The sequence below is a fragment of the Chelonoidis abingdonii genome, chromosome 20, assembly GCF_003597395.2.
Source record: "Chelonoidis abingdonii isolate Lonesome George chromosome 20, CheloAbing_2.0, whole genome shotgun sequence".
In the NCBI taxonomy this organism is placed as follows: domain Eukaryota; kingdom Metazoa; phylum Chordata; order Testudines; family Testudinidae; genus Chelonoidis; species Chelonoidis abingdonii.
This window is the reverse complement of record NC_133788.1, coordinates 23,543,010-23,560,612: the sequence shown is the minus strand read 5'-3', so window position 1 is coordinate 23,560,612 and position 17,603 is coordinate 23,543,010. Positions and strand designations below refer to the sequence as shown.

The 17,603-nt window shown below is 59.7% G+C and overlaps 2 protein-coding genes across 4 annotated transcripts; both read right to left on the bottom strand.

Moving 5' to 3' along the window:
- Positions 1–460: 460 nt before the first annotated feature.
- PIGS (phosphatidylinositol glycan anchor biosynthesis class S) lies at positions 461–7,176 on the bottom strand. Of its 3 annotated transcripts, none has more exons than XM_032788684.2 (9): positions 7,059–7,176; positions 6,412–6,503; positions 5,570–5,780; positions 4,996–5,138; positions 4,794–4,908; positions 4,203–4,348; positions 3,642–3,742; positions 2,843–3,053; positions 461–1,970 (listed from the first exon to the last, which is right to left on the bottom strand). In XM_032788684.2, exons 1-9 carry the CDS (start codon positions 7,117–7,119, stop codon positions 1,695–1,697), a joined length of 1,356 nt encoding a protein of 451 aa, XP_032644575.1. In that variant the 5' UTR covers positions 7,120–7,176; the 3' UTR covers positions 461–1,694. The 3 variants fall into 3 exon arrangements, with proteins under 3 accessions (XP_032644575.1, XP_032644576.1, XP_032644577.1); XM_032788685.2 differs by lacking the exon at positions 7,059–7,176 and adding an exon at positions 6,030–6,206 and having other exon boundaries at positions 6,412–6,498; XM_032788686.2 differs by lacking the exons at positions 6,412–6,503; positions 7,059–7,176 and adding an exon at positions 5,910–6,010.
- Positions 7,177–11,564: 4,388 nt separating this feature from the next.
- Positions 11,565–17,150, bottom strand: ALDOC (aldolase, fructose-bisphosphate C). The gene is made up of 8 exons (XM_032788699.2): positions 16,994–17,150; positions 16,140–16,351; positions 15,727–15,781; positions 15,336–15,496; positions 14,674–14,757; positions 14,156–14,330; positions 13,377–13,576; positions 11,565–12,404 (listed from the first exon to the last, which is right to left on the bottom strand). The coding sequence occupies exons 1-8, from the start codon at positions 17,103–17,105 to the stop codon at positions 12,309–12,311; spliced, it is 1,095 nt and encodes a 364-aa protein (XP_032644590.1). The 5' UTR covers positions 17,106–17,150; the 3' UTR covers positions 11,565–12,308.
- Positions 17,151–17,603: the final 453 nt, after the last annotated feature.

Sequence of the window (17,603 nt, the reverse complement as noted above, 5' to 3'; positions counted from 1 at the left end):
TGCAGAAACTCTCAGGCCCTGCTCTCATCTCCAGGGAAGCACTTCCCACAGCCAGCCCAACGCCCAGCAAATGCTTTCCCTCCTGGCTCCACTGAGCTGTCACAGCATTGGACAGCTTCTAGCAGGGCCTAGCTCCCTGCAGCACCCTCTCCCACAGCACAGAGCAAGCTCCTCCCCCTTGGGAAGGACGGACAGACATGCTGTGCAGGGGAAAGACTGGAGCGAGGCAGCTGGCCAGCGTGAGCAGCACAGCACTCTCCACACCGATTTCCCAGAACCTAGCTCATCTGACGAGAAACCTCCCAGGCCGACACACACAGGAGCCATCCCGCAAGACAGCAGCACTGGCTTGGGCCACCCTGAGAAGCTCCTAAGGGGCAGGATCTCCCCCAGGCCAAGCCAGCCAGCGTGACACAGGCTGCTTGAATTCCCAGGAAAGGCACATGCCCCCTCAGCGGAGTCTGGCTTTTACTTTTATTGTTTTGTTTAGCATTAATCAGTGCATCACTCTCACATCTGGCCCCCCCCCAGTCCCCTGCAACACAAGGCCCCAAGCTTTCACCACAGGCTGCCAGCCGTGGCAGGAAGCTAAGAAAGCAAAGAGGCACTTTCTGTACGTCCCTGAAGGATGAGCAGCACTCACCTCCTGCAGACGCTGCAAGGAAGCCCTGCTCCAGCACACAGGCAAAGGCTGGCCTGTATATGCCCTCTATATCGGGGAAGGTGGCAGGGTCACACTGGTGGATCAACAGCTCACAAGGGGAGGGCCCCGGGTCCAGTGCATGTAGGGGGGGGCCCTGCCAGTACCAAGGCTCTCAACAGGAATAAAAGGATGGTGCCCACAGGTCTCACCTCTGCTAAGCTAGGCAGCCCCAGGGGCATGCCACATAGAGGCTGGGCTGGAAGGGTGCAATTCAGACTGCTAAAGCACTAAGAGGGGACAGAGACTCCAGAGCATCTCTCAGAAGCTAACACCAATCCTTCTGACTCAAAGGAGAGCCCCTTCATCCAGGCACTGTTGGGGGGAGTGGAAGTTTGACTCATACCCAGGAAGCCCCAAAACTACCTCCTCTGCTGTCTGGTGGTGGAGCTGGCTGCAGCAACTAGAAAAAGCAGAAGTGGCCCAAGCTCATCCACCTTGGACCCAGCCTGCAGGGGCATTCTGTCAGACAGCCAGTCACATGCAGCTGTAGCCACTCGGCACTCCTTGGGGGAGGTCTGTCCATGCCTGCTGACCGGCTTGTGGGGCTCTTCCTAAGGGGCTGTTTAATTGAGGTGTAGAAAATTGGGGCTTGGGCTGGAGCCAGCGCTCTGGTACCCCCACACCTTGCAGGGTCATAGAGCCTGGGCTCCAGCCCAAGCCCAAAGAGCCACACCACAATGAAACAGCCTCTTAGCCTGAGGTGGCTGGCACGGGCAAGCCGCTGGTGCCAAGCTGCAGCACAGACCTCCCCTTTGGAGTCCCTGCTAACCCCCTAGGTAAAGGCAAAGGCGAACCCAAGAGCACCATGCTGGGTCTAAGCCTTGGTTTCTGACCCAACACCCTATTTCTGCCAGACCTTCCACTCTTCCAGGATTCATAAAGAATCATCTGAGTCCAAGCCCTTTAACTGGGCCCTGACTGTTCCAACAGAGACAGGCTGTCACAAGCTGGCTCCAAGCTCCCCTGCTCCATGGAGCAGCTGCAGACAGGCTCAGTCAGTTTTCATGGGCTCCTTCTTGCTCTGTTTGGCTTCCCGGAGGATCTTCACCAGGGACAGCAGGATGGGCACCGCCATCGGCAGGAAGAGTGGGATGTAGATGGCAAATTTCTGGTCATCAGGGAAGTAGAGGAGATGCAGCAGCGAAGGGTCAAAGAAGGCCCGCTCTGAGGAGGTGACTGCCTCTTTACTAGCCTGGAATGCTGAGCCCAGATGGCCAGATGCCAGCTCCAGCATAGCAGTCTGCGCTGATGCTACTGCATGGTATACCTGGATGGGACCACACAAAGAGTCAGTGCACAGCGGCTCCCTGTCTGGCCCAGGCAGGTCAAGGGAGCTCCAGGCCACACACACTTGAGGCCCTAGGAGTGCCAGAAGTTGAGCAGATCCTGGATTGTCAAGTCTGGCTCTACTCTAAGAAGTGACACTAACCTCTACATATCCCTTCTCAGCACCCCACAGCCAGGGGGCTCTGAGTGTCAAGCCACCTACTCTTACACCATCACCAGACACCCGTTCAACCACACTGCTTTTTACGCTCTCAGCTACACCTGTGCAGTCCCATTCTCGGCAGTGGCTTGCACACGGAGTAACCAGGGCAAGATGTGGGACTGCAACAGGAACTTAGCGAACAGCTGCATTGATGCCGCACAGAAAGGAAGGGCTGGAATCCACACACTGCCCCAGAGCTCCATTGGCTCCAAGGTTACAACATACACACCCAGGGAGTGGATCTGGCACTTGTACACACACTTTGCAGTGCAAACTTTCACTCGACAGCACCAAGGAGTCTCAGTCTAGCAGAGAGGGGGAATGGGAAGATTTAGATGGTCTCTCCCCAGTGAGGCTGAGACAGTTTCTATTAATAATAGGTCCAGGGCATAAGGGAGCAGTGATCCTGCAGAGGCAGAGTTCTCAGCCCAGGAGAGGGTGCCCTTGAGCCCTCTAGCTGACTCAAGCAGCCAGGCCTGGTCCAGCTCTCCAGGATAAAGGCCATTTTCAGAAAGCTTCCCCATCCCCAAGAGGGGAAATTAATAGATAAGTCTGGGCAGACAAGTCTCCAGCAGCAGCAACTTGTGGGGCTCCTATGTGATGCTGGCAGCCCCCAACCTGTCACAGGGACCCTCCCACAACCCACCCACCTCAGAAGCAACATCATCCTTGATGACGATGTTCCCGATCTTGTCTAACAGCTGGGCCAGGGAGGTGAGGGTGGTGGACACTGTGGCGATATTCTCCACTGTTCGGGTCCATAGCAGGCGGTCCAGCTCCCAGTCTGTCAGCCCATTGTTCCCAGGGCTCTCCAGCAGGAAGTCCTCTGGGAGCGGCACCTGGGAGATCCCAAACAACAACCTGGGGGGGAGAAGGGGCAGATCAGGTCTGTGCTGGCAAGGGAGATCACTGGCCAATCTTCCCCATGTTCACCCCCTGCAGCAGAGACATGGAGTGGGCACGTGGCAGAAATGTTCTCATCTGCCTTTCCTGCAGCGAGTTCAGCCCTGGCACAAGGTACAGGTCTCAGTCCTGCTGCCCAAGGGGACGCTCTGTGGTCACTGGACCTTGGTCCAAGACCCACCAATGCTACTGAACAGCTGTCAGACAGGACAACTCCAGCCGCCACCACCCTAGGCCAGACTGATGCAGCAGCTAAGGGGAGACAGGAGCCACATGCCACTGCCAACCCCTTAAGCCAGCCAGTGACCTGGGAGAAGTCTGTCCTCACATTGCCAGAGAGTCTAGGAAAAGCACAGAACCAGCCTCAGGCTGCCAGGGCAGGGGGAGCCAGAGACACAGCGTGTCTGCCCTGGCACACACCTCCCAGGGCAGGCACAGTCTGTGCTCCGCCCCAGGGGCCACAGCCTCACACTGCTCTGGTGCAATGAATGCAAAGAATGGAAGGGCTGGAGCAGGGCAGAGGAGAGGGGAGAGCAGCGTCCTCACCGTAGCTGGGCCAGGAACACCTCCATCACTCGCACCATGTCCACATCCACCCGAAGCGGGAGAGGGGCCTTGTCAGGAGCTGGGTGGTCGATGTTGTACACCTGCCAAGAGAGTGTGTCCAGGGCAGGCCTGACGCAGGCTACGCCTCACCACACGGAGGCCCCTCAGTCCCTGTTCTCCAGTCAGCCCACAGCTCTGGGCTACCCCGCAGTGCTGAGCACTGCTGCCTTATTCAGGGAACGGCCAGGGGGCTCCGGCCCAGGCCAGCCTGGCCTCCCATTTCTGAGAGTGGCTGAGACCAGCCACATCACAGGAAGGGGCAAGAAACCGACACCAAGTGGAAAAAGCCTGTAGGGTGCCGAGGGCATCGTTGGGGCCCTGGCAGGACGCTGTGGGGCTGGAGGAGCTGGACCAGGAGCTCTCAAGCACAGCACAGGGCTCCAGCTGGTCAGCCCCTGCCCGTCACAGTCCGCGGCACGGGGACTGCCTAGGGCCCACAGGGGGAGCAGAGTGATGCTTTCCACAGACAGGGCAGTTCCGTGCCAGGCCCCTCCTCCTTACCATGATCCCACCCCAGCGGGGGCTGTGGAAGGCATTGGTCCCCACAGCGGCACCGTCCTTGTCCTGGATGTAGAGAGGAGAATGGACACGCTCTGGCACATACAGCAGGAAGTTCAACATGGGGTAGAGCGAAGTGGCGCTGGAACCTGCAGGAGCGCACAGTGAGCATCACGGCATTTCCAAGGCAAACATCGGCGAGCAACAGGGACCCTAGGAAACTGACTGCAGGAGTTCAGCATGGGGAATGTTACTGGGAGCAGGGCGGGACCAGACCCTCTCCTCCCCTCGGCCAGGCTCAACCTGCTCCCGAGAAGGGGTCAGTGGCCTGGGGGTTACATCGGTACTTCAATATCAGCCATATGTTGAGATCTCAGTCGGTCAGGAACTGCACAAATTCACCTGGGTATCAGCCCACGCCTCTCACGGGGATCTGCCCTTCTAACTGGTCAGCAGTATGGGGGCGCAGGGCTGGGCGTGAGGGCTCTCTGGGGCAGAGTTGGTGCTGTGTCTTCCGGCATAGGTCTCCGCCTTCACCCTCAGCAGCACTAACCTCTCAAAGCGGCCACAGCAAGGACGCAAGGTGGCACTTACCCAGCCTGGCTTCCACTGGGTTAATGACGTGGGGGAGACTGAGCGCACTTAGGATGAAGCTGGAGGAGGCCTTGTCAAAGCGGGGCGAGACCCCCAGGACAGCATAGTACAGGATCTGAGGGGATCATCAAGGAGATGGATGTTGTGGGAAGAGCACCCTGTAGCCAGCCTGGATGGGACACCCTCCTATCACCCCTCTCACCTGGGAGTCCACCGAGAAGTTGGCCACCGAGCCCAGCTTGTCGAGGAAGGGCTGCACGTAGCTGTTGACAGCTGCCTCGATGTCCCAATGCACGTCGTGGGACTTGGGGTCTGGGTTCAATAAGCTGAAGGTGATCTCGTACCCTGGGAAGAGCAGAGAGCAGAGCCTGCCACCAACATCCCACTGCAAGGAGCTGCAGCAGCACATGCCAGGCCAGCACCTGCCAATGGCCCCAGATCCCCTGGGCAGGAGTGCATGAGCAACGATCCCAGAGCAGAGCAGATGCCAAGTGGGGCAGAGAGAGACCAGAGCTACGCTCCAAGGAGCAACTGGGGGACCCAGCCTCCCACTCCTGAGCTCAGGGGCTCCGGGCAGTGACATGGGATTGCTAGGATGCACAGAAGACCCCGGAGTGTTGGTTACTCAAAGGGAGGGGGTGCCTGGGAATCCAAGGACGGGGAGAAGAATGTGGCCCAAGTGGGTTCTGTGCTGCCTCCAGCCCTGCCCAAGGAAGACAGCATGCTGCAGAGACCCATGGGAACAGCTCTCATGGCAGGCACCCCGCGTGTCCTACCCAGGCTGGATTTGAACGGGCGCCTTGTGTCTGTGCCGAGCTGGTCCATGGGGACACGATCAGACAAGGCGGTGGTGATGGAGTCGGTGGTGAAGGACATGGCCTGCACAATCTGCTGCACACGGGCACTAATGGCAGCCAGGACATCCCCTGGGCCCTGCGTTCCCCTCATCACGGCGCTGCGGTGCTTCCCAATGTACACACCAACGCCCTGTGGAGAAGGCAGAGCAGTGAGCCAGGACTCCAGGGAGGGGCAGGGAACACACACCTCCCCTCTCCTGGGACCGGAGCGCTCCCAGGGCAGCATGCTCAGCCCCTGGCAGAGGTGCCCCAGAGTGACCCCTTCTTGTGCCTGGATCCAGGATAACAGGGCTGGGAAGCTCCACAGATAGTAGCTTCAGGCAAAGAGAGTTTTGGATTGTTCTGCAGCCACCCCACTGAAGGGCAGAGGAGAGCTCACCAAATACACAGGAGAGCCATGCCCCTTCCTGCCTATAGGGCATGCACCGAGCAACGTGGGAAATGTCTCCTTCTGCAGAAGGGTGTCTCTTCCAGCAATACCCCCTCCCCGTCAGATCGTCCACCTCCCAGGCCCCTGCCAACGTGCTGCCATAGGACTCTGCCCTTTGTGCTATGCCTGGAGGAAAGAGCAACAGGGGAATAGGGCATCTTTCTGGGCAGGTCCCTGTCCAGCACAATCTCTCTGGGGAGCGTCTGCCTGCTCTCTTGCTCCAGGGACACAGCTCTCTCCTGGGAAGCAGCAGGCAGCCCCAGGACACTCCAAGCCACACTCCTGGTCACAGAGCGAGGAGGTGGGGCACTCCCAGCAGAGGATGCTGTACCTGAGGCAGGAGAGGGGAGGTTTCCGGGATCACGTATACAGTCAGAGCGCCCAGCAAGTCGTCCTGCAGCAGGAGCAGCGCAGCGTCTGCCTCTGGGGAAGAGAAGGGTGTTAGTGTTGTTGGGAACCTCACTCCACACTGCACATGCCAGGCGGCATCCCATGGGGGGATGAAGCAGGCATTACCAGCTGCCCAAAAGAAGTATTCCAGAGAGGGGAATCCCTCATCTCTCTCCTAGCTCATCTCCAGCCAGGATCACCTGGCTCCCTCACAGCCCCCACTTCAACACAAGTCTGTGTCCAGTCACCACTAGGAACTCCCTCCTGCCCTGGAGCAGCCCATCCCTGTGCCCCAAGAGCTGCATGTGATAGATAGCAGCAGCAATCCCAAACAGCTCCCGGGGTGACGTGCACCCTGGGAATGCCGGCCTTTTGCTCCCCACAACCAGTGGTGTTTCTGGGAGGTACAGCAGCAAACTGGCACCCCACCACCTGCATCCTACTTGGGCTTAGAGCTCCCAGATCAGCAGCTGCAGGGCATGGCCAGCTGCACGGCTGTCCCAGGAGAGCCAGGACTCCCTGCTCTTTGCGAGCTCTACCCCAGGGCAGCAGCCTAGTGTGTCCTAAAGAACCAGTGCGACCCCGTACCTTGCACAGTGGCCATGGCCAAGGCTGCCTGCTCTGTGGTGGTCGCACTCCGGTAAGTCATCTCATAGCAGGATGTAACGCTTGTTTTTCCTGCAGGGAAGGGAGAGAGAGCAGGTGAGGCCGGCTGGCCCTACGTGCTGTGCTCTCCAGCATCAGGGCCCTGCTCTGGTAACCCTGATAAGGAACCAGGCCGAAAGGGATACAGCACCTTCTCCAAGCTGTGCGCATGCCATAAGCCTCCCCTTAGGCCAGTGCTGGGCCCCAGCTCCCAGAGCTGAGCAAGGCCTCACGGCCCGGCTGGTCCATCCCCATCCCCTAGTCCGTGTCCCCTAGGGTTTGCCCAGTCTGATGCGTCACGTGTCCCTGGGAAGATAACTTCAGCATGACCTACCTCACAGGCAGGGAGCTTCCTTTCCTTCACTTTACTCTGATTCTTGTTACCAGTGGCCCCCCAGACACTCGGGAACATTTTGCTCCCAGCTACACTCAGCTCTCGGAGCTGGCCCTCCTCAGTGGCTCCCTCCAGCCTTGCTCCAACACTGCAGGCAGAGCAGGGAGCAGTCAGTGGCTCCTGCTCTTCACCCTCCACGCCTGTATCTCACCAGCCAGCCCCTCTCTAGCCCAGGGCCTAATAGCACTGGGGTCACAAGAGGCTCCTGCTTGGAGGAGAGCGGCTCCAGCCTTTCACGGCTTGGAACAAGGTAAGGAACTTCCCGTATCATTAGTGGCCACCCATGACTAATCTGTGGGGGACAGTCCCAGCCCCAGCGTGGGCCTAGCTCCTGCAGCTGGAGGGGAGAAATGGGGACACCACTTGCCAGCCGAGATAGTCCCTGCAGCGCCAGGGGATCTGGGGATTGGTGGACTGGGGGATGGTGGACTGGGCTTGCTAGGCCTCATTGCAGCTAGCTTCAAAGCCGTGGCTCAGCACGCGCGGGGAGAGGCAGGGACAGTTGAAGGAGAGTTGCATGACGAGAACTAAAGCAACGTAGGGGTTATGGCAAAGCACAAAACCCCCAGCAGTCAGCAGGTTCTTTACGAATTTTAAACAGACTCTCCTCTCCTGTGTGTCAATGCATAAGGAGTCTACGTTCTGCTGAGTCCGTGGGAGAGCCCCACTTGGAAAAGACCAGGGCTGAAGAACACGCACGTCAACTTGGAACTGATTTGACGTTAAGCATATACCAGCAGACCTAAAGCAGGTCCCTACACCATCCAGCCTATCAACCGCCGACACCTCTAACAGACTTCTGGAAGCCCCACACACAGAGCCCTGGGTGACTAGACTTCAACAGGATCTGAACTCTCGGAGGGGGACCGGAATTTGTGCTGCGCAGTGGATCCTGGGTCAAGCACAGAGTCTGCACTTAAAGACTAGATGGATGCGGGACATTCCGCTCCAAGGGGAACGGCTGGTACGGTAAAGGCAGCAACTCCGGTGGGGCGAGAGATATGGCCCATGATGGACTAGAATAGAGTGAGGGAGGTGCAGAGCGAGGCGGGAGGCTGGGCAATGAAAAGGTACCGGAGATGGGGCAGTGGGAATTTGGGGAGGGGGGAGTGGCAGGGGAAAAAAAGGCCCGGGGGGGGGAGGGCAGTGAGGCGGCGAGCTGGGAGGAAAGGCCCCGGGGATGGAGGGGCAGAGCAGAAGCCAGCTTCTGGACTCAGCTTGGCTCTTCCCAGACAGGCACGCTCTCGCGCCGCGCGCAGAGACAGTCCTCGGCCGCCCGGCTACGCTGCGCAGTCCGCCGACCCACCGCGCGTCCATCCGACCTCCTTCTCGCATCATCTTTCCTCCCCCAGGTAGCAGGCTCACGCGAGGCCTAGAGCGATAGTCTCGATACATTATAACAATTAAATCGTTTATCACAGAAAAGCGAAACAAAGGCAAGGGCCAGCACCGGCGCGACGGCGGGCGAGGAACGAGAGCAGCGCGTATCCCGCTTTGCATTCTTCTGCGGGCGGCCGCGCACGGGAGCCTGGGGGGGCGAATAACCCCGCTCTCCGCGCATCACCCATTCCCTCCCCTCCTCCAACGAACGTCCCGCTCTCCTCCGGCTCCCCTTTATTTCTCCCTCTCCCCCTAGTCTCGTTCCCGCTCCCCCCCGGCCTCCAATTCCCTCCCCCCCCGACTCCCCCCGGTCCTTTACATTCCCTCGCCCCCCCGCTCCCGCTCGCGCCTCCGGGTTCTCCTTCCCTCTCCCCCCCGGTGTAGCCGCTCAGCTCCGCTCCCCTCTCGGCGGCTTTCCTCCATTCCCTCCCCCCCTGCTTCCGCTCCCCCGGCTTTCTCATTTCCTCCCCCGCCCCTAGGGCTTCTCTCCCCGGTCCAGTCTCTTTCCTCCCCCCCGCTCCCGTCTCCGGCCCCGGCTCCTCATTCTTCTCATCACGCTACCCATCGGCTCCGCGACGCAGGACGCTCTGGGTTACCGCCTCCCGACTGTACCGGGGCCCATCAACTCGCGTGTAGGCGCCGGCTAGACTCCTCCGATCTCAAGCGCCATCCTCATCGCCCAGAACTGCTCTTTCCCGGACCTCCCGGGCAGGGGATGCGGCAGACAATGGCGCAGGCAAGGACGGCGAGCGCGAGATAGGCCGAAGCGCGTGAGCTTACAAATCAACGCTGACTAGAGCGCCGGGGGGCGGAGTGCGCCTGTCCGAGTGGGGTCTCTCAGAGGAACTCGGCTGGGTGAGGGTGGCCTGTCGGCACAGGCGAAGCGCGCTATGGAGAGACGACGTGGGCGAGTCAGCGTGGGCAGAAGCACCCCCGCACCGGGCCAGCGGGGAGCCCCGAGACCGTGGGCACTAGCACCTCCCACGACCAGCACTGCACAACCTCGCCGCCTCGGCCCAGGGCGCTTGCGTACCCTCCCCGGCTGCACAACCTCGCCACTGCCCTGGCTGCACCCTCCCCATCACTGCTAACGCCCGCCCTCCTCAGGTCCAGGGCACTGCACCCTCCACTCCCAGACAGCTTCACATGCCCCGCCCTCCTCGGTCCAAGGCACTGGCACTCCTCCCTCAGCACTTGCACACACCTCGCCCCTCTCCCGGATCCAGGGCACTGCACAACCTCCGCCCTCCCCCCCGCAGGGCGCTGCGTCCCTCCCCCATCACTGCACACACCTCGCCCTCCCCTGCGTTGCGCTCCTCCCCCAGCACTGTACACACCTCGCCCTGCCCTGGCCATGCACCCCTCCCCCATCACTGCACACTCCCCGCCCTCCTCGGTCCAGGGCACTGCGCCCCTCCCCCAGCACTGCACACGCTTTGCCCTCCTCGGTCCAGGGCACTGCACCACTCCCCCGGCCCTGCTCACTGCACCCACACCCTGCCTTCCCTGGCACTGTGCCCCATCACTGCATCCGCACCCCACCCTCTCCAGCATTGGATGCTGTGCCCCTCCCCTACCACTTCACCTCAGCCCCAGGCACTGCACACACACACTGCTCTCCCCCACACTGAGCACTGAACACACACCCCCAAGCCCTTGGCACTGCACTCCTCCCCTGGGAACTGCACACACCCCCATCCACTGGCACTGCAACTCTCTCTCCTGCCACTAGTGCCCCACCCCCAGCATCAGGCACTTTACACCTCCCTCCCCCCCCTCCTAATTAACTCAGAATCCAGTACCAGTGCCTTAGTGACTGCTTTCCTGCAAGGTGATTCTCGGTCCAGGAAACCTGAGCAGAGCATAAGACAGGGACCGAGGCCCAGCCAAGGGCTGGCCCCACTTCTCTCTTTAACTGCCACTCAAACCTTGTAGGAAGGAGGCATTTGACCTTTCTGCCTCTGTTTCCCCAGCTGAGAGTCATCTTCAGCCAGCTCAAGAGATGGGGGTGGTTGGCTAAGGAAAGCACCAACACAACAGGAATGGACCAGACCACATTACAGCTCTACCACAGAGGAGCGTGCCTGTAGTCCATGCAACAGGCAGTCCTTGCAGTAGTAATGGGGATGGATCACATGCTACCAAAACAGCTCAAAAGGACTCTTAGCTGCATCAGAAAAAGCTGAACACCCCAGTTTTGTTTTTCTACGGTTCCAGAGTAGGCCACTCTCCACCCCTACAGGAGGGCAGCAGCTGCCTTCCTTGCACAGGGATGGATGAGTTCTACTGAACTGAGCCCACAGTGAGAGATTGGTAGAGCTAGCCATGGGCAATTGATGGAGGAGCTTCACCCACTACTTAAGCACTGCCTCCTCTGGGGTGGTACTTGGCAGCTGTTCAGCAGAGGAAGAGGAAAGTGTCCAGCTGAAGCAGTCAGGAGATGTGGAGAGGAAGTTCGTAATGAACACCAGAGACCTGGACCTGAGGAGCTTTGGGAGGGGAAGAGCTGGATTTGGAAAAAGTCTCCATGTGGGCTTGTTGCTCCAGAGTGCATGGCTAGAGGCAGCTCCTTGGGTATTCTGAGTTGGGGTGAAGAAGACCATGTTAAATAGACCACCCCCAGGAAAGAAAGCAGCTAATCCTCATCCCTGCCCCCATATGGAAGTAGCAGTCACTTGTCACTTTCTCTATGATTTATTTGTTAGACTATTTGGTACATCAGGTGCATATGGGGAACACTACACACAGCAGGAACTGGCTCCCCTACCCTCAGCTGCTCACACCCGACTCAGCAGACACAGAGGGGTGGCAGCAGAGGCATGGAGCACACAATCAAAACTGCAAAGCTACAGTTTCACACCACAGTGCACTCTAATGCAGCTTGGGGTCCCACACAGCCAGGGCCTTGAGACCATGCAGGGCAGGCAGAGAACAGGCACCGGAATACCAACAAAAAGGAATGCTTCCTGCACGCAAACACCCCTCAAAAACAGGGGGCTCCTGCCCCAGAGCCAGATATGGGCCCAGTGGACATCGCCCCTCCCCACCTCCTGCCAGCCTAGCTCCTCTCCCACCTCTAAACAATACCCTTTAAGGAGAACTGGAGGGGAAGGGATGGGGTCTGCAGCCTGTACTATCTGGCCAGTCCCTCCCAGGAGGCTCTGTCAGGGCACCTCTCCCTCCTCTTTCACAGGCACAAAGTCAGCATCGGTTGAAATAAAACATGAGACTGGGGCAGTACATCCAGGTGGGGCTCATTCCTCCCTTCCTCTCCCCTGCACCAGAGGCAGCTACTTGGCTTCTGTCAGTGGCTACAATAGAAAGCTGGGGGTGACTTGTGGCTGATATGGAACGTAGCAGAGTGGGAGACTGGTTGGTCAGTGGGGCTGGAAAGTCACCCCGGGACTCCAAGGCAGGGCTCAGTAGGCATGGTTAGCCACGTACAGGGACTGCCCAGCAGCACCAGAGTCATCTCCGCTCCCCTCGTACTTGCCAAGAGCAGCCAGACTGTTCACCTAAGACACAGAGAGAGACCAGTTAGCATCCTCGTCACTGGCTGTGCCCCCAGCCATGGCCCTGGCACCCTCCACCCCCCAGCACGACAGGAGACTGGCTAGGAATCATACCAAGTGCCACATTTACTCCCCCACCCACCCCACCATTCCCATGGTCACTGCTCTCTTCATCATGTGCGCCAGATGCCATTTTTAGCCTAGACGTGGTGTGACAAAGTGGGAATGTTCTTAAAGTCTTCTGTGAGTGCTGGGTGGGTGCCTCAGTTTCCCCTAGCATTTCTCAAGTGTCTAGGGGGTGTGATTGTTGCAGAGCCCCAGGGGACCAGCGTGATGCTGTCTGCACAGAGAATGGCTGACACCCTGTCTCCTGGCAACTGATGGCCTGGGCCCCCCCTCTGCAAAGGTGCCAACTGAAGGTGTTGGAGAACAGAGATCAGGTGACCTCCTGGCCTGGGAAAGAGAAAGGTGAGAAGAGAGGCTGGAGAGTTTGGAGCTGGCTGGGAAAATGCCTCCCTGGTCCCCCAAGATGGACCTGACTGAGGAGGTCATGTGATCTGTACCTGCAAGACCTGTCTTGGACTGTGTCCCTGCCATTTAAATAAACCTTCTGTTTCATTGGCTGGCTGAGAGTCATGGTGAACCGCAGGGAAGCCGGGGGAGGATGGGGGGGCAGGGCCCTGTCTCCCCCGAACTCTGTGACACGTGGAGATTCCAGGCACGCAGTATCAGCAGGGAGTACGTGTGTATCTCCTGGCAGCCAGGGCTGGCTCTGGCCAGTCCTGCCATGACACCCTGGGCTCATCCCAACACTTTGCTGGACACAGGGGCTTGAATGGACAATTTCAGGAAGCTTTAGATTGAAAGTGGCCAAGCAGCTCTTTCACCATGACACCTTCAGGTTTGGGGCAGGGCACTTGGTCCTTGCTGCCCAGGAGTTTCCAGGGCAGCGCACCCCGACCTCCAACTCAGTACCTCGGCACGCTTCATAAACGCCTCGGTGGCAGAGCTCTCATTCTCCCTCTGCCCGCGCCAGGCGTTGAGCGCCGAGGCCTGCAGGGCACGTCCATAGGAGAAGGTCAGAGCCCAGGGCCGGGCCAGGGGGCAGTTGTTGATGGCGTTCAGGTTAATGGAAGCTTCCTCCTCGCTCTGCCCCCCAGAAAGGAAGGTGACACCTGAAAACAAGGCCAGGACATTGAGGGAGGGGTTCAGCGCCCATCCTGGGCTCAAACCCAGATGCATGGACACCCAGAGCCCCCCCACACCCACCTCCTGCACAACCCAAACCTCCCACAAGCTGAGAGCCAGGCTCTGCGTGGTCCAGGTAGCAGCGAGCTCAGCACTCCCAGGCCTGGCCTATGCTTACAAATCAAATTGACCCAGTTCCATCACTCAGGGCTGTGCCAGTGTCACACCCAGAACACCAAGGATTCCTCGGTCACCCAAGCAACCGCCTTGAGGGGGCCATTTACCACAGCAGCAGACACTGCTCTGGCCCACACAGGACATGTCCACACAGTGCTACACTGGTGCAGCTGTGCCGCACAGTGTAGACAGCCTCACACACCCTGCTCTGCCAGCGGATGAGGGTGCTACAGCTTGAACATGGCTGTCCCAGCATCAGCCTCTCCCACGAGCTCAGCTCTGCTCCCTGCCTGCAGGGACACCTCGGGACCAAGCGACACGTCAGCCCAGTTAGACTCCCTCATCTGGGGGTGGGGAGCTCAACAGCAGCTGCCCTGTGCCCTGGCTACCTGGGACAGCGGGAGGCACGGTGCGGCGCAGCGCTGTCACCGTGGCCATGGCTATCTCCTCAGCAGTGTACTTGGTTGGGCAGGCGTGCCCCGGGGTCACCATGTTAGGTTTCAGTAGCGTGCCCTCCAGGTAGACATGATGGTCGCTCAGGGCCTTGTACACAGCCGCCAGCACCTGCAAGCAAGACAGCAAGTGCTGAGCTTCCACGTCTGCTCTGCACTCCGGGGGAGCCCAGTCCCCTAGTCTCCCCCCAGCCCTGCTCAGAGCCCAAGAAGCTGCTGGGGGTGTCCCACGTGCCCCAGTGCAGGGCAGGGCCTGGAGTGCTGTAGTGCTGTCCCAGCATGGAGCCTTCTGCCCATCAGGGTGGCAGTTAAGACTGCAGAGCCCTCTGAGAGCCAGGTGGCCTGCGTGGGGGATAACAGGGCATGCAAAACAGCAGCTGGGGTGGGTACATTTCCCCTGATCTCGCTGTGTTCCATGCCCCCAAGGCCCCTGGCACTCCTGGGGCAGGGCTCACCTTCTCGGTCACATACTGGCAGCGCTTCAGGTCATGGTCTCCATCAGGCAGGATCTCTGGTTCCACAATAGGCACGATGCCGTTCTGCAATGGGAAGGTGTTACTGGTAGCACCCTGTGCGGCAAAGTGGGAAGGAACATGCCAGACAGGCCTCCCCACCCAAGGGTGCTCTGCAGGGGATGATGGGGAGAGCAGGACAACAGCCTCACCAAGGTTTCACCCCCTGGCACCAGCGCACACGTTCCCTGGTCAGAGAGGGGCCCTGCAGCTGAGTCTAGAGCCACGGAGCGTGTAACACAACTGGGCCCTAGGATCCGTGTGAAAGGTGCCGTCCAAAACCACCCCCAGCTGGTGACAGGGACACCTCACTGGCCTAGAGACTGAGTACCTGGCCTGCCAGCCAGTCAGGCAGAGGCCTCCTAGCTCCCCCGGGTGAGCCCCTGCGCCACAGGGGCTGCTCAGTGTTGAACATGGGGGGAGAAGAGCCCGCAGGGCTCAGGTACCACTGATGGGATGGGGTCAGCGTGTGACCCAAGTGGAAGCTACCTGGGGCAGGGCCCTGCACCACATAGCACGCACTGTTGGCACAGTCAGAGCGACGCTGGGCTCCACAGCACAGAGCCGCGCAGCCTCAGGCCAGTACCCCACTGCACTGCCCTCACCTGCTGGCAGATGCTGGCATAGCGGGCCAGGACATTGGCGTTCTCCATGATGGCGAGGGCCGAGGGGGTGTTCTCACTGATCTTCAGCACGCAGCGCCACTTGGCAAAGTCCGCACCGTCCTTCTTGTACTGGGCACAGCGCTCAGACAACCCATCCAGACCTGCCCCGACACACAGCTACCCTCAGCGGCAGCCTCCAGACCCCACCCGCCCTCTGGTGCCAACCTTTCCCCGGGCAGGTGGGACTCCCCATGCTGAGGGTATGTGGCAGCTGCCCCAGCTCCACCCACCAAGGTGGGCAATTGCCACCGTTTTTAGACAAGTCTCAGGATTTTTTCGGTATTACAGATCTCAGCTCCCCCAGCCCACTCACAGAGCAGCCATCTCATACCTTGGGTCGTAGTTTCTCCATCGGTCCCAGCCAGAGGCACAACGCCCTTGTCCACCTGCAAAGGGAACGGCAGGGCACAGGTGAGGCCAGAACACAGAGCCCCAGGACTGGCTGGAAACCCAGACACACACCAGTCACAGGGAACTCAGGGCCTGCCCGGGAACAGGACAGGAGCCTCGGTGTCTGCGAAAGCAGTCTCTGCCCGAGCTGAGTAAAGCCATGGCAATGGGAGCAGAGCCTCTGAGCTGTCAAGGTGAGCAGCTAGTGCGCCCCCCTGCTGAGTCCAGACACCCTGAGGGCAGCAATGTTCCGGCGCACAGGGCCTGCCGCACCACGGCATCAGCCACTGGGGGGCACAGGCGCCCCTGCACCACCCCAAGCAGAACCACATATGGCAGCACCCAGCCACTCACCTTGATGCCCACCACAATGCCCTTGTCTTTGATCATCCTGATGAAGGGGGTGCCGTCGTCCCCCTGCTGGTACATGGTCTCGTGGAAGAAGATGACACCTCCAATGCACTTCTTCACCCGGTTGTCGGCACTGAACAAGATCTGGCGGTAGAGCCGGCGGTTCTCCTCCGTGTTCTCCACCCCAATCTGGTTCAGGCGCTTGGCCATGCTTCCTGCAGGGACAGAGGGGAGCATGGATGACACATGGGATGCGTTTTCCTGGGGGAAAGGGGACCCTGGAGGAACACAGGATTTGCCTTTGAGCCACTGAGTGCTGGTTTCAGCACCAGCCACCACCCACACCTGATGCCAGGGGAGCAAGTGGCACGTGGGGGCAGCAGCTGCCTGGGACACCAGAGTAGGGAACAACTTTCAGGCTGTAGCTCTGCGAACAGCCAGGAAGGAAAAGCAGGCGCAAAGGCTGTCATGGTTCTGAAGGGAACATCACCATCTGGGGAGGGGAGATAAACAATCCTCCAATGATCCCTGGGCCACCACAGTCCAGGACCCCTCGGCATGACCCTTGGACTCTGGGATCACGAACGTCGTTGGGGCAGAGACTGCAGCAGGAGCTGCACAGAGGGAACCTCTAAAGACAGCGCAGCATGACACACATGATTTTCTTCCTGCCAGTTCCTGAGCCAACTGCACTTGAGCCTGGGATGTCTGCAGTGGAGCTGCCAGCTCAGCGCCATCCGTCACTGATGTGCAAGGCGAAACTTCCAGCTGGACTCTGAGACCAACTCTGGGGATTGCAGGGAGGGAGCAGGAGCCCAAGGGGTCATTCTCCTCAACAATGAGTTATTCAGACCAACCTACGGACTCATCCGCTGCCAGGATCCCCTTGCCTGGGGCCACGATTCGCAGCGCGATGTCAGACAGCTCCTTCTTCTGCTCAGCTGAGAGCGCGGGATACTGGTGCGTCATCGTGACGGATAGCTGGAGTCTCCTGAACCGGGGGTGTAGGAAGGAGTTAGCCCTCCCCCTGCTCTAGTGGCACTGAGGCAGAGTCCTGGTTCCCCCACCCAGGACTGAGAGCACACAGCTGCCTTCCCCACTGGTCAGTATGCGCCTTGACCCCCCTGCTGTAATACACCCACTTGCCCACCAGGAGGCACCGCGGCAGCTCACCTACTCCAGTCCAGGCTCTCCACACAGGAGCGTGGGGAAGGAGGGGGGTGTATGTTTGTGCCAGTCCCAGCCTTCCCCCAGAGGCGCTGTGTAAGGAGCTGGCTGGGGAGCACCTGCCTGCTCCATCTCAAACCACCGCAGAAGGCTGCCGCCCAGACACTGCAGTGTCTCCAAGGTCATTTGCTAAACCTGGTGCCCTCCCAGTGCAGGGGCACCAGCTCTGCAGTAACCCCTCAGCTACCCTCTCCCCACATCAGTCGGGGAATTGAGCCCATCCAGGCTCCCGAACCCAGC

Coding starts and splice junctions, on each gene's coding strand:
- PIGS (XM_032788684.2), bottom strand. CDS start 7,119: ATGACTTACCGGAGTGCGACCACCACAGAGCAGGCAGCCTTGGCCATG. Junction 5,139..5,569: donor CCCGTTCAAATCCAGCCTGG/GTAGGACACGCG, acceptor TGCTCTTCCCAG/GGTACGAGATCACCTTCAGC. Junction 4,909..4,995: donor ACTTCTCGGTGGACTCCCAG/GTGAGAGGGGTG, acceptor TGATCCCCTCAG/ATCCTGTACTATGCTGTCCT.
- ALDOC (XM_032788699.2), bottom strand. CDS start 17,105: ATGACGCACCAGTATCCCGCGCTCTCAGCTGAGCAGAAGAAGGAGCTG. Junction 15,782..16,139: donor GCATTGTGGTGGGCATCAAG/GTGAGTGGCTGG, acceptor TTCCCTTTGCAG/GTGGACAAGGGCGTTGTGCC. Junction 14,758..15,335: donor ATGCCAGCATCTGCCAGCAG/GTGAGGGCAGTG, acceptor TTCCCATTGCAG/AACGGCATCGTGCCTATTGT.